General features: G+C 23.9%; 1 protein-coding gene across 3 annotated transcripts in view; it reads left to right on the top strand.

The window, feature by feature from the left end:
• LOC126896997 (uncharacterized) overlaps positions 1 to 15917 on the top strand; it is a 192619-nt gene that overhangs the window by 139972 nt on the left and 36730 nt on the right. For 2 of the 3 annotated variants that reach the window (XM_050670315.1, XM_050670314.1), the window contains exons 3-4: positions 8662 to 8976; positions 9556 to 9578. In XM_050670315.1, coding sequence (XP_050526272.1) covers positions 8662 to 8976; positions 9556 to 9578 — 338 coding nt within the window. Of the gene's footprint in view, positions 1 to 1205; positions 1377 to 8661; positions 8977 to 9555; positions 9579 to 15917 lie in introns of those variants that run through there. The other variant, XM_050670313.1, reaches the window with a different exon arrangement.

Below are 15917 nucleotides of genomic sequence, written 5' to 3' on the forward strand. Positions count from 1 at the left end.
TTCCCTCGTTCCCCGTAAATGGGGGAAACCTCCAAAAAAATTACAAATTTAAAAATCGCTAATTTTCGAAATTTTTTCAATTTTTTTTACTAAAAACTGCCGTAACTTTTTCAAAAATGAACATATCAATATAATTTATTTTTTTATAGATGTTTGATGTTTTTACCTATCATTTGTTTTTTTTTTTTTGTTAATTTGACCCTTTATCTGCCCACAGGGGGGGATTTAAATAGACAACTTTTTCACAAAAAATTAACTTTTTCAACTTAATTTTTTAAAATGTTCCGGAAGGTCTAACACTCTTATATATATCTTAAATTAAAGATAATGTAATATACTTTATTATGGAAAAAAAAATTTTGGACTTTATCTTATCTTCACGGTGAAAATGGCTACCAAATACTATTTTTGTGTCAAAATTTTCAATTTTGTATTTTACATTTTTAACTTTATTATGCTATAACTTTTTGAAAAATGTATGGATCAGTACAATTTTTTCATGAGGAGTAGTATTTTTTAATAATCCCTTTTTCATTCGACATACTTTATCTTAATCAGGGTATTAATAAGAAACTAGCAGATAATGTAGCTTTTGTAATTATCCACCAATTTCTTAGAATTAAACACTATCTACTGATTTGCATCGAAGCGTTTTTTTTGATAGTGATTTTAATCACTGTCAGATATCATTATACTTGATCCAACTATGCCACGTCACCACTGTGCCGCGACCCCCCCGTGCTGGTTTTTTTATTTTATTCTTTAACTATTTTATAAATACGTATATGCACAAATAAGAAAATTAACAGTGGGTATACGCCGTATACCTGCGTATACGCTCCACGACACCTCTGATCGTGGACTATATTTACTGCTATTAAACTTTTTATTTTCTCAATTCTACACAGTTTACTTTAAAAATTATGAACATTTAAATGTAGTATTATTCAGCTTACATACTGAACATTTAATACTGTCGGTTGTTACAAACGACGGTATTTTCGTCATGTTTGAATTATTTATGTTTTTTAATAATCTAAAAATATAATCATTTAATAGCTCTATAGACGATTTTTATTAAAATAATCAAATAAGATAAATCAATGTAATATATTATTAGTTCTATTTATAAAGTTTTAAAATAAAATTTATTTATAATTTTTTGTAAAAACTAAATTGGCAATTATAATTTAAATAGGCAGGAATTTGTTCAGAATTTTTTTTTGTAAGTCTTTAATAATACTTATAAATATTTTTAGATAATTAAAAAAATGTTTAAAAGTCGATTTCATTTGTTGAACTTGATAAGATATTTTTCCGTAATTCTTATATCAGCACAATTATTTTTCAATACAAATGCCAGACCAGAAATACAAGTAAGTGCAAACAAATTTCAAATTGTTTAACATTTATGAATTCTTAGCAAATTAGAGGATTCTAATATTACAAGGGTATTAATTTTACTATGATGTGTTTTTTTATTTTTTTTTTTTTGTGTCTGTGAACGCTCAATCTCAGCTCTCGCTGGACCGATTTTGATGAACAATATGTCAAAAGATCACAAATCGTATCTAGTCGAAGACATTACCCTCAAAAATTGAAAAAAATTCCCTCGTTCCCCGTAAACGGGGGAAATCCACCAAAAAATTACATATTTAAAAATCGCTAATTTTCGATATTTTTTCAATTTTTTTTACTTAAATATGCCATAACTTTTTTAAAAATTATCGAATCAATATAATTTTTTTTTATAAATACCTTAAATATTTTCCTATCATTTTATATATTTTTGTGAACATTTGACCCTTTAACAGCCCAAAGGATGGGTTTCAAAATGGTAGCATTTTTACAAAAAATTAACTTTTTCAACTTAACTTTTGAAAATGTTCCGGAAAGACTGACACTTTTATATATACCTTAAATTAAAGCTAATGTAATATACTTTAATTTGAAAAAAAAAAATTTGACCTCTGGACTTGTCTTCATGGTGAAAATGACTACCGTATGCAAAAATATGCTATTTTTGTGAAAAAATTCTTGATATTATATTTTACATTTTTTAACATTATGTTGCTATAACTTTTTAAAAAATGCATGAATCAACTTTATTCTTTAATGATAAATACTTTATATATACTTCTTTCATTCGACATACTTTTTTTTAAAATCGGACCATTTCCCTTTATACAGGGGGGGTGCAAACCTTTTAAAATGCGTATAGAAAGTAGAACTTTTTCAACTTAACTTTTGAAAATGTTCCGGAAAGACTGACACTTTTATATATATCTTAAATTAAAGCTTATGTAATATACTTTAATTTGAAAAAAAAAAATTTGACCTCTGGACTTGTCTTCGTGGTGAAAACGGACATCAAAGTTAAAGAAAAACGTACGATTTCCGTGAAAAAAATCTCGATTTTATATGTTATATTATTTAATTTATATTTTATATAACTTTTGGAAAAATGTATGGATCAATATTATTATTTTTTTATAATAAATATTTATATACCCCTTTCATCTGGCACGCTTTTTTTGTAAATCGGATCATACCCCTTTAACAAGGGGGGTCAAAACTTTAAACATGCGTATTGTTACTACGATATTTTCAATTTAATTTTTGAAAGTATTCCGGAAATACTGACACTTTTAAATATATCTTAAATTAAAGCTTATGTAATATACTTTAATGTGAAAAAAAAAAATTTGACCTCTGGATTTGTCTTCATGGTAAAAATGACTACCGTATTCAAAAATTTGCTATTTTTGTGTTAAAATTCTGGGTTTTGTATTTTATTTTATTTTAAAATACCTGACAAGGGGAGTACAGATTTTCATAAATATTATATAAATTAAAATTAATATAGCATAGAAAGTTAAACTTATTTAAATTTGTTTGCTTCTTTTATGTCGAGAAAAATAACTTTGAAATTTGAACTAGCTTAAATAGCCAATTTTTTCAACCGATGATATCGACATACGGTTGCCGAGTTGGTCAAACTTATGTTTTACACGCTTGGGATACGAGGTTCCAACCCCCGTATGGCAATGAATTTTTTGCATTTTTTCTTAATTCTTTTTAAGTTAGTATAAATTTTGTACTCGTGTGATTTTTATCTCATTTAGTTTCAATAACTTCAATAAAGATACTATATTTTAAGTTTTACCTTCGTTGCAAAGCTGACAAGATATTTTTTTGTGACTATCATTTATTTTCTCTGCTCTANAAGATATTTTTTTGTGACTATCATTTATTTTCTCTGCTCTAACTTGACCTACTTTTTTCAACGATACGTCAAATGACTACAATTCGTATCTAGTTGAAGATATTACCCTCAAAAATTGTAAAAAAATTTCAATTTATCAATTAAACAGTTAGTTATTCCATGTTCTCTATAAAGACAATTAAAATCATTCATTTCTAATGTTTTCAAAGTATTTATTGACGAATTAAGTTTGATATGATAGGTTTCAACTACAAAATTTAATCATTTTACTTTGTAATTTAATAATTTTTTTACTCTATTTGTGTGTGCTACTACTAGACTATAATATTACAAATTTTTTTTGTAACATGTTGCTATATAAATCATTTCTAAAAAAAATGATTGTTTTTTCTCCTGAATTAACAATTGATTTTTACAAATATAATCAAATTTTATAATACACTCAATTGAGTAAATCTTTTTAACAACTTTGTTTTGATTGGTACATTTAGTTAAAGTAAATCATTAAAATTAATTAAGTTCTCAATATTTCAATTGTAGAATCTTTTCAACAAACAACAAAAGTTCCTAGGAAATTATTACTATTACTTCTATTTAAGTTATCTATTACCATAAAAATGCAAAAAAATATTGAGCTTTTCTGATAAATTTACAATAAATAGTAATTATAAAACTTTCTGACTGCATATTGATCTTAACGATACAATTTTTTTAATTGTCATAAAATTTTCTATTTAATTATGTCAATGTCAAACTTACCAATTGAGCTAAAAGTTATGGTAAAATAAATTTTTTTTTTTTTTTATAAACATTTACAACAATCAACTTTAAACGATTAACAAAATAGGTTAAATATGTCATTTTCCTTATTTTTAACTTATTAATAATCAAATTAATATTAAATATTATATCAAATCAGTATTAATTTAAAACAATTTTTTTTGTTCTTAATTATTTTTTTTTATATGTAAAAACTATTTTTTAATAATATTAAAACTTAGAAGTTATAGAAAAAGTCTAATTGCACATTTTAAAACATCGCGAAAAGTTGATTTAGAATAGTATATTTTTGTTTCTGATGGAAGTTCCTTGTAGTCCAGTGTATAAAACTTATAACTTTGTTAATTGTTATAACTTTATCAAAAATGACCAAATCAGTATATTTTTTTTTATTTAGATGCATGTCTTTATCTATCATTTGGTTTTTTTTATAAATCTAACCCTTTACCTGCCCACAAGAGGGATTCAAAATATTAACTTTTTTTTTTTTAGTTAAAGTAAATCATTAAAATTAATTCAGTTCTGGATATTTCAATAGTAGAATCTTTTTAAATATCAAAAATTACTTAGAAATGATTACTATGATTTCTATTTAAGTGTTCTATTACGATAAAAATGCAAAAAATAATGAGTTTTTCTGATAAATTTACAATAAATAATAATTATAAAACTTTCTGACTGCATATTAATCTTAAAAATAACATTGTTTTAATTCTCATAAAATTTTCTATTTAATGATTCATTCTAGTCAACGAAGGAGTAATTTTGCAGAATAGCAGAAAAAATTCCCAACAAACTTTTTTTTTTTTTGTTTTAATTAGGCAATTGGTGGATTATTCCAAAAGCAACATCAACTCTTATTTCTTTAATTATATCATGATTAGTAGTTCTTTGATTTTAAAATATAATATTTGAATATATACTAATTATAATTATTAAATTTAGTATGAAATTGATATTTAATATTGTAATTTAAACGGAGAAATTATAAAAATAATAAAGAAGTTATATTTTGCTTTACTTTTACGTGTATAAAAATTTAAAGGGCTTGATACAATAATTTTCAATAAAAACTGTTTGTTACTATAAAAAAATGCACTGGACTACAAGGAACTTTCATCAGAAGCAAAAATATACTTTTCTAAATCAACTTTTCGCGTTGTTTTCAAATCTGCAAGTAGACTATTTCTATCACTTCTAATTTTTTATATTATTACTAATTATATATATAAAATAATAATTAAAAGAAAAAAAAATTTGTTTTCAAATTATTACTGATTTGATTTTTAATATGTTAAAAATAATCAGTCCAAATTTTCAATTTTAACCTATTTTTTTGGTTCTTTAAAGTTGATGAAAAATTTTTGATAAAGATTTATGAAAGTTTATAGTAAAATAAATTGAATATATTACCATAACTTTTAGCTCAATTACAAGTTTAAAATTGACATCTAGGCCAGTCAACAAAGGAAAAATTGCGGAAAAAATTTTGTTTTTTTAAAAGTTGAATTAAAATATGTATAATGACATACTAATAGTCCTCAAGATTGGAATTGAGCTTTTTTTTTAAATCCTCGCAAAAGTTCAAAAATATGAGCTTTCTTAATTTTCTCAAAAAAAAATATTTAACTTACAAAAAAAAGTTTCGCACAAAAGTTGTTTAAAAGACAATTATAAATAAAAATATAATCTTATATTTTTTCATTTAAACAAATATTTTTCGAGTTACATTACATTTAATATGAGTAATAAAATTTATATTCCATTTTTTTCATTTTACGGTTACTTTTTATCATGTTATACTTACATTAAACACAATGTTATAAATGCATATGTGTGTATGTGTGAGTTTATTTATTTATTGTATCATTAAATTGTAGTGTAAATTAATATACAATCGATAGAGTAGGTAATTGATTTGACGCTATATTGTTTAAACCCAACTAAACGCTAAATTGTACATTCCTAAACTACAATCATATTATGTCAATTGCCACCGGAATTTTCTTTTTGNAATAAAATGTAAAAAAAAAATCTAAGATAGCTATTTTGTAGAGTAGAATTTAAGAAAAATTTTAGTAAAAAAATATCTTATATATTATNTTATCCTAAGCTTCCACTTGACACGATCTCCCACATCTTCTACGCTCACATCAGCTGTCCTCAAATCGCATTCAATAGCATCCCTCCATCTCTTTTTTGGTCTTTCTCTATCTCTTCTTACTTCAACATTCATTTCTATAACTGTTCTTACAGCTTCCGATTTTTCTCTCCTCATAACATGACTAAACAATCTAAGTCTATTTTCTGTCATCTTATGCACGTTTGACGCAACACCAATACTTCCTCTTATATGCTCGTTCCTTATCCTATCTTCTCTATTCACTCCACTCATCTAACTAAGCATTCTGATCTCTGTTACACTTATTCTCTGCTCTACTTTTTTATCAACCGCCCAACACTATGAAACATACATCATAGCTAGCCTCACAATTTCATACTAAATTTAAAAACTATAATTAGTATTTATTCATATATTATATTTTAAAATCAAACAACTACTAATCAGGATATAATTAAAGAAATAAGAATTGATGTTGCTTTTGGAATAATCCACCAATTTCTCTAAATGAAACACTATCTACAGATTTGAATCGAAGCGTTTCTTATGATAGTGATTTTAATCACTGTCAGATATCATCTATACTTGTCCCATCTATGCCTCGTCCACACTGTGCCTCGACCCCACTGTGCTACCGATTTTTTTTGGTATTAAATGCACTACGTATACTATTTACACTACACGTCATATAGGCAATATAATTACTTACGCAAAAGATTCAAATTTTAAATAATACGATTTAATTACACAAAATTTATTACTGATTTTACGTGTAAAAGATTCTAAAGATTCTATATTTTATTAGAAGTATAAATCATAATTTCTCCTTATTTAATTTTTTTTATGTTCTTTGAAGAAGTATTTTCTTTTGAGAGAATATATTTTATTGAGAGATCTACACTAATAGTTCTTCCTCTGGCCTGGCCAAAACAAAATTCAAAAATATTTATATCTATGTAAAAATTTTATCATGTGGATGTTCTCAAGTAGTTTGGATTAAGGTGAAGAAAAAGAAGATGTAAAAAATTTATCAAGACGGTATTGTGTTGGCCCAATGTGTCCCGGCGCTATCGCCTTGAAATGATGCGACACAATAATCACTAAAACAAAGATTAAAAACTGTAAATGTACTCCTAAGTTTTTTGCGATGTCTGTCTGCGTGTTGTTCGTTAAAACAAAGACATTAGCGACGAGACTAGCAACTCAATAAGTATAGTATTGCAATACACATAGACCAATAAAAATTGTATAAAATTAATTAAAATCTCAGTTTAAATTGAATAAATTGTGACTTTTAACTCTGTCTGCCGGCGTGATTTTTGTTAAAGCAAAGACATTACCGACGAGACTGACTACCCAATAAGAAAAGCTCACACTAAATTTTAACAATTAATTACAAATATAAAGTTGGGTTTGATTTATTATTAAAATAATATAATAAAAAAAAAAATTATGTTTAAAATATTATTTGATATTTATATCCACAATAAGAAAAATGAAACATTATTATTTAATGAACAAATTAATTTAAATTAAAAGGTAATTCACTATAAAACATAATTCACTTTAAAATTTCTAAATTTCATTTAGTTTTAATAAATAATATTCTAAGTTCAAAAAATTTAAAAAAAATGACCAAGTTTTTTTAAATTGAAAAATATTCCAAATTAAATAAAAAAACGACTTAGACCCAAAGAGTGAAATCTTGAGAAGTGTCGTAGATTTTGTGTATTTTAATAGTCAGCAAGGTGTAATATAACGATCCCTTAGTTGATCATGGAAGCTGAGGCTTATTATTCTAATCGAATTATTATAATGAGGGTCCTGCGTGTAGGCGTTACTTATAAATTTCTACAATAATTATATTTTATCCCATAATAATCTGGTTGTTATATATTTTAAATAAGAGAACCCTGTTTTGTTGATCTTGTATAATCAAAATGTGTGACATACATGTACAAATGATAACATCATATTATATGTAAATATTATAAGTAATAATATAATATTACATTAGATTCAATTTAAACTTTAGACGGCTTGTTATATAATTACTTTTATTTTTTGAAGATGACATACTTACAACTTGATTTCAGCCACCTGATTATGACACAATATTTGACGATTCATTTTTACAAGTTATAAGTACTATTAATAGTGATATCAAATCATTAGTCTGTGGAAAAAATCAAAGATTTATTAATCATTCGTTTATAAATAANTTTTCTGTGGAAAAAATCAAATATTTATTAATCATTCGTTTATAAATTAAGATGACATAAAGTTGTTATCAAGATCTTGTAAAGATGATTACGAGTGTAGACAAAAAAAAAAAATCAAGCTTAAACAAATTAAAAAAAGAATTAGAGTCGTTAGAGTGTATTCACACATTTTTATGTCTTCAAATTTTAGAAGTGTTAAAAATTGATATTCGGACTAAAAATTTCAATCCAAATCATATTTTTAAAATACAGTTTTTTCCACATGTATCTGAATATGTAGTTAGGATGATTTCATTTTTTATTTATGGCAGGTTTGTTGTTAATCCTTGGCAATATAATTTAGCAAAACGACTTATTGATATAGTAAGACTGGAATATCATCAAAAAAAGGATACAATGGATATTATTTTAGCACAATTAAATGATTCTGCATTACTATCTTCAATGAATGAATTTTGCGATAATTGTAAATTAAATAATGAATTTTTGAAATCAATTATTTTACTCACATTTAATACTTTCAAAGGAGAAATTGGACAATTTTTAAATCGTAAAAGTTTAAAAAATTATGTGAATAATTTGTTGTCAAAGACAAAAATTTCTTGTGTAACAAAAATGAACAGAAGTTTGAAATGGTATTCAATTTATTTTACAAATTAAAAAATTAATTTTTGATTACAATTCGTTTCTGTATTAAATAACAATTTAAAAATTTATATAAATATCAATATATACAAAAAAAAAACATATTTCATTCTATGTACTATTTAGTATGTGTACGAATAGTCGAAGTTATATTTCTAACCTGAATTTCAGTTGTACTGGTGATTCAGTGTTCATTGATGTAGGAGTTCAAATATAGTTGATATTCGTGTGTATTTATTCGCTGTTCTCTCAAACATAGTTTGTTGATATTTCCATTTTAATTCATCATAAAAAATCTTATTGTTACTTGTTAGTTTTTATTTTAGAGAGAAAACGAAAAACAAAAGTGTTCATTTTTTTTAATACATAGATATCATAACCAACCAACTATTTTATCTTCTTATCACTTTGTTAGGTATGACAACATTTTTCCAGCGCCGCCACCACATAATGCGAATGTAAAAGTCCCACACGACGTTGCCGCATATTATACAATAATACGAGTAATAATACAATAATAGTACATTTACAATATTTCATCTAAACTGTACCATTACATCTTCTTATACACATATTAATAAAGGTAATCAACATGATGTACTCTAAAAATTTTCAGAATAAAAACTTTCTTATATATTAGTAAAATATGGTTAATAAACATGAAAATTAATAATATTACAATTAACACTTTATCATCGACGAAATGCTGTAATTTTTTTTTTTTATTTTGTTTATTGCCAGTTTTTTTAAATTCTTACCGTATCAAAAGAACAAATCGTATGCAATTGAAGACATATTACTCAAAAATTGATATTATTCCCCTCATTTCCCGTAAACTTTGGAAATTTCCCCAAAAATTACTATTTTTATAAAAAGGTAAATTTCGTAATTTTTTTAAACTTTTTTTTCTTAAAGCTAACATAACTTTTTAAAAAATGGATGTATCATAAAAATTTAATATTTATGGGTACCTTAGGTATTTCTCTTTTATTAGGTAAAATTTTGTTCGAAAATCTGAGCTAGTATCAATCTTTAGGGTAGATTAAAAGTAGCAATTTTGTTTAAGAAATAAAATTTTCTAGTTAATTTTTGATAATATTCCAGAAATACTACGAGCACATGAACATGTTAAATTAAAGTTTTTGTTACATATTATAAATTAAAAAATTTTCCGACTACTTATATTTATGAATAAATGGATGTCGTAATTAATAATAATGCTATTTTTGTGTTAAAAGTTTTGATATTCGGTTTAATATTCTAAACTTTAAATTTCTATATTTTTTTGAAAATTGTATATGCATAAGTACTTAAAAAAAAACCCAGCACAGGGGGGTCGCGGCACAGTTGTGACGTGGCATAGTTGATTCAAGTATAATGATATCTGACAGTGATCACAATCAAAAATAAACGCTTCGATGCAAATCATTAGATAGTGATTAATTTAAAAAAAATTGGTGTTTTATTCCAAAAACTACTTGATCTGCTGGTTTCTTATTAATATCCTAATTAAGATAAAGTATGTCGAATGAAAAAGGGTTTATTAAAAAATATTATTTCTCATAAAAAAATTGTGTGGATCCATAAACTTTTCAATAAGTTATAGCATTATAAAGTTAAATATAATATAAATAATAAAATCGAGAATTTTCACACAAAAATAGCATTTGGTAGCCATTTTCGCCGTGAAGACAAGTCCAGAGGTCAAATTTTTTTTTTTCAAATTAAAGTATATTACATTAGCTTTAATTTAAGATATATATAAAAGTGTCAGACCTTCCGGAACATTTTCAAAAGTTATGTTGAAAAAGTAAATTTTTTGTGAAAAAGTTGTCATTTTAAATCCCCCCCTGTGGGCAGGTTAAGTGTCAGATTTACAAAAAAAATATACCAAATGATAAGTAAAGACATCAAGCATCTATATAAAAAAAAATTATATTGATATGTTCATTTTTGAAAAAGTTAGAGCATTATTAAGTTAAAAATATAAAAAAAAATTATTTTACAAAAATCGTAATTTTTTATTAACTTTGATGTCAACTTTCACCACGAAGACAAGTCCAGAGGTCAAATTTTTTTTTTTCAAATTAAAGTATATTACATAAGCTTTAATTTAAGATATATATAAAAGTGTCAGACCTTCCGGAACATTTTCAAAAGTTAAGTTGAAAAAGTTAATTTTTTGTGAAAAAGTTGTCATTTTAAATCCCCCCCTGTGGGCAGGTAAAGGGTCACATATAAAAAAAAAATATACTATATGATAGGTAATGACATCAAGCATCTATAAAAAAAAATTATATTGATATGTTCATTTTTGAAAAAGTTACAGCAGTTTTTAGTAAAAAAAATTGAAAAAATTTCGAAAATTAGCGATTTTTAAATTTGTAATTTTTTTGGAGGTTTCCCCCATTTAAGGGGAACGAGGGAAATTTTTTCAATTTTGAAGGGTAATGTCTTCGACTAGATACAATTTGTGATCTTTTGACGTATCGTTGAAAGAAATTTTTTTTAAGAAATTTTAAAATTTTTTTTCTTAGCTTCGAGATTAACTTTCCAACATTTTACTGAATTTCTACATTCTTTAATAATATGTACCCACTGTGCTGGTTTTTTTTTTATTTCTTTCATCAGTTGTTTTAGTGAACTAAATAATGCATCTGTTCTATAGTCCGGCTTATAGTTAATAATATTTTCATTTTTTTTATTATCATGTATGCTACTTACATATTGATTAACATGTTAAATTTTTCACAGCTCTATGATAACTTGGAACTCTACTACCATTTTTCTTAATGATTCATTTTTGCTTTGTAACTGAACCATAATATTTTGATCGATTACATCTTGGTTATTCTGAATAATTATATTTTCAAACAAGTCTATAGTTAACATAACACGGTGGCATAACAAAAGCACGCAATTTGACTAAAATAATTGATACATCTAACACTTTTCTGCTGTAAGCGAAATCATTTTGCGTTACACAATTTTTGCTAAAAAAATACACGCCAATTCGACACTTCACAATATAATACATAAATCACAGCTTAATTTTAAACAAACTTTTATTTATATAAACTAATTAATTTTAATATTATTTTTCTATTTTCTTTGTATTATTCTAATCATTTAGACTTTAACTGTTATTTAATTTCTTTAATTTATTATTCATATTACAAATAATGGAGCAGCTAATCAAAAGGAAATGGTTATTGATAAAGACTACGAAAATATTAAAAAAGTTTTTTTACAAAGTTTAAAATTAAATAAATATGACGATGAAATATTTAAGAAAAATGAAATACATTTCTTTAATAAAGATTTGTGGGAAAAATTACGTAATAAACGTCTAATATCGTCTCGTTTTCACTGTGCTTGTTCATTTAATCAAACAAAAAATAAAGAACAATTCTCGAAAAATACATTGCGCATTTGGAATAAAAAATATGAAGACTCTGATACTAATGATAATATCCTGTAAGTAATAAAAATTATAATAAGTAATATTAAATACAAAAATGTCTTCATTTTATTTTTAAGCAATTTTTTTTTTTAATATTTTATTTTCAAACGTTTTTAAGAAGACACTAATTTCCTGTTTTGTGCTTTTGTTGGTTTATATATATATATAGGTATGCTGAGCAATATGGTATAGTTAATGAGCCCAAGGCAATACAACTTTTTGAAAAGAAAATGAACATAAAGATTGAAATTTCTGGTAAATTTATTGATGAAAACATTAACTATTTAACAGCAAAACCAGATGGTTTAATTGGGAATGATGGTATTGTTGAAATAAAATGTCCAGTTAATGCCCAATATATGACTCCCGAAAAAGCTATAAAAGATAAAGTGATAAAATATGTGCATTATAATGAGAATGAAGATCTCGTACTAAAACGTACTTCTCGAATTTTTTTTCAAATACAAGGAGAACTGCATATTACACAGAGGCAGTATTGTTATTTAATTATTTGGACACCAAAAGGTACTAAAAATAAAATTAGAATATATAATAAGATACAACTAAGATTTTCTGAAATTTTTCCAAAATTTAATTTTTTTTTAGATTTTTATTTTGTTTTCATAAAAAGTGTAAATAAAATTTAATCTACAGTTTTTTTTTTTTATTGTATATGTCATGCTATTGGCCTACATAAGATTAACAATAACACCAACAAAAATATAAATAACAATGTTAGTAATAGTAATACACAATTGATTAATATAGATAACTGATTGAACTAGATGAGTAAAAAAAATGGTTATAAATAAATGTTAAGTGCTATAGGCGTGTAAGGTTCAATGTATTTTGCAAAATTATAATAATAACAATATGGGTGACTAGATTTTTTACAAATATTTAGAATATTCATTTTTACAATTTTTATATTCAAGTTGTTATTATTTTTTTCTGTGAGAATATTANTTTATATTCAAGTTGTTATTATTTTTTTCTGTGAGAATATTAATTCAATTTTACTTGTTGGTATTATAATACAGATGTTTTACTTATTTCTTTTTTAAAGACAAATGTTGTTGTCTTTTACACTTTTAATTATGATCTGCAATCACAGTAACTGTTTTACAATCGACAGAGAAATTGTAATTTCTTGAATCATTTCTTATTTCTTCTCGTTTAATATTAGACCCATGACAAATTTTACCGTCTATGCTTAACCAATTATTAAAACACTCCATAATTAGGAAAACTAAAAACAATTTAAGTACTATTACTGAGAATTTTTGAGTTTTATATTTTTGATATTTTTAGTTTTAGATAAATATTTTTAATTTTAAAATAATATTTTTTAATTGTGTAAACAACATATATTTTTATATTAAATATAATAGAGTAATAAATAATAGTATTTTGGCTATGTTTAAAATAACTTCGTAAGGGTACACTAAAAATAGGTCGTAAAATACTCATTTTTTTTTTATTCAGACTGCTCTATACAGTTAAAACATCAAATTATTATTTTAAAACCCTATATTTTGTAATAGTACAGTTTAGATGAAATATTGTAAATGTACTATTATTGTATTATTACTCGTATTATTGTATAATATGCGGCAACGTCGTGTGGGACTTTTACATTCGCATTATGTGGTGGCGGCGCTGGAAAAATGTTGTCATACCTAACAAAGTGATAAGAAGATAAAATAGTTGGTNGTTGGTATAAAAATGTTTTACTTATTTTTTTTTTAAAGACAAATTTTGTTGTCTTTTACACATTTAATTATAATCTGCGATTACAGTAACGGTTTTACAATCGACAGAGAAATTTAATTTTTTATTTCTTCTCCTGTAAATATTAGACCCATGACAAATTTTACGGTCTAGGCTTAATTAATTATTAAAACACTCCATATTTAATAAAACTAAAAACCAATTTAAGTACTATTACTGAGAATTTTTGAGTTTTTATTTTTGATATTTTTAGTTTTAGATAAATATTTTTAATTTTAAAATAATATTTTTTCATTTTTTAAATAACATATATATTTATATTAAATATAATAAAATAATAAATAATAGTATTTTAGCTATGTTTAAAATATATTCGTAAGGGTACATTAAAAATAGGTCGTAAAAATACCCATTTTTTTTTATTCAGACTGCTCTATACAAAAAAAAAAATTAAATTATTATTTTAAAACCCTATATTTTATTTCAATATTGATTATAAAAAAATCACATAATAAATTACATAAACTATTTCTGAAAATTTAGGTTAAGATAAGCCAATTACAATTTTCGACATGTGTGTCCGGCATTCCACAATCTTCGGAATATAAAATGTTGTATTTGGAATTTGTATTTGTGTTGCTACTTATTTTAATACCTATTGTCACCCAGATAACAGTTATCCCATTGACACTAGATTTGACTACAGTTGTTGTGGTCAAAAATTTTATCCAAAAATAATTTTACTATAAAATGCTATTATTTAACTTTTTTAGGTATAGTTTATTGTAAAATTATTCGAGATGACAAATTTTGGAACGATAATATGGAACCAAAACTTATTTACTTTTACGAAGACTTTATGTTACCGGAATTATTAAATATTCATTTAACTAAGGATCTTAATATTACGAATATTTAGCTAAAATATAATAAATTATTACACATTCATATTTAAATAAAATAAAAAATGATTGTAAAAATGTATTATTCATTAATAAAAATAAAAATAATAAAATAAAATCTAAGGAAGTTAAGCGATTCTAATAATAACAAAAGTCAGTGAATTTATCATTTAGAATTTTTCATCCAAAATCATTGAATTTTTGTAGAAACTTAATATTGCTAAAATATAATAAATTATTATATTATTATTATGCATATTATTATATATGCAAATTTTAATTGAATCAATAAAGTTATTGTGAAAATATATTATTCCTAAATAATGAAATAGCATCTATCTAATTATATCACATTCTCAAGATTAAAAAAAAGTAGGGACGAGACAAAACAGTATAGATCAATATATGATTATGATGAACATAAGTGTCAAAAAAAAGTTTTCATGAAAAAATTTTCGAAGATTGTTAGGTCAAATTTTATTTAGAAATTTTTAAAACCTTAAATAATACAATTAGTTTATATCTATTCTGACAACATTTTTTTTTTAATAATGTTAAGGCATATTTATAGTTTTATAACATTAGATTATAAAATTATTTCCTGGATATCTAACTGTGATAATTAATATCATAATTATTTAATTAATTAAATTTTTTTTATGCATAACTAGTATTACAATTAAATAAAATTCTCATTATTTTACATAGAAGGAGGTTTTTAAAAATTCAGAGTGCTGAAGTGTCAAAAAGAATTATGAATATTCTGAGTTATTATTATAATAGTAATTCTCAAATTTATAAAATATTAATGTATCTTTGTATATTT

The sequence above is a fragment of the Daktulosphaira vitifoliae genome, unplaced genomic scaffold (assembly GCF_025091365.1).
Source record: "Daktulosphaira vitifoliae isolate Bord-2020 unplaced genomic scaffold, ASM2509136v1 Scaffold_1, whole genome shotgun sequence".
NCBI lineage: Eukaryota > Metazoa > Arthropoda > Insecta > Hemiptera > Phylloxeridae > Daktulosphaira > Daktulosphaira vitifoliae.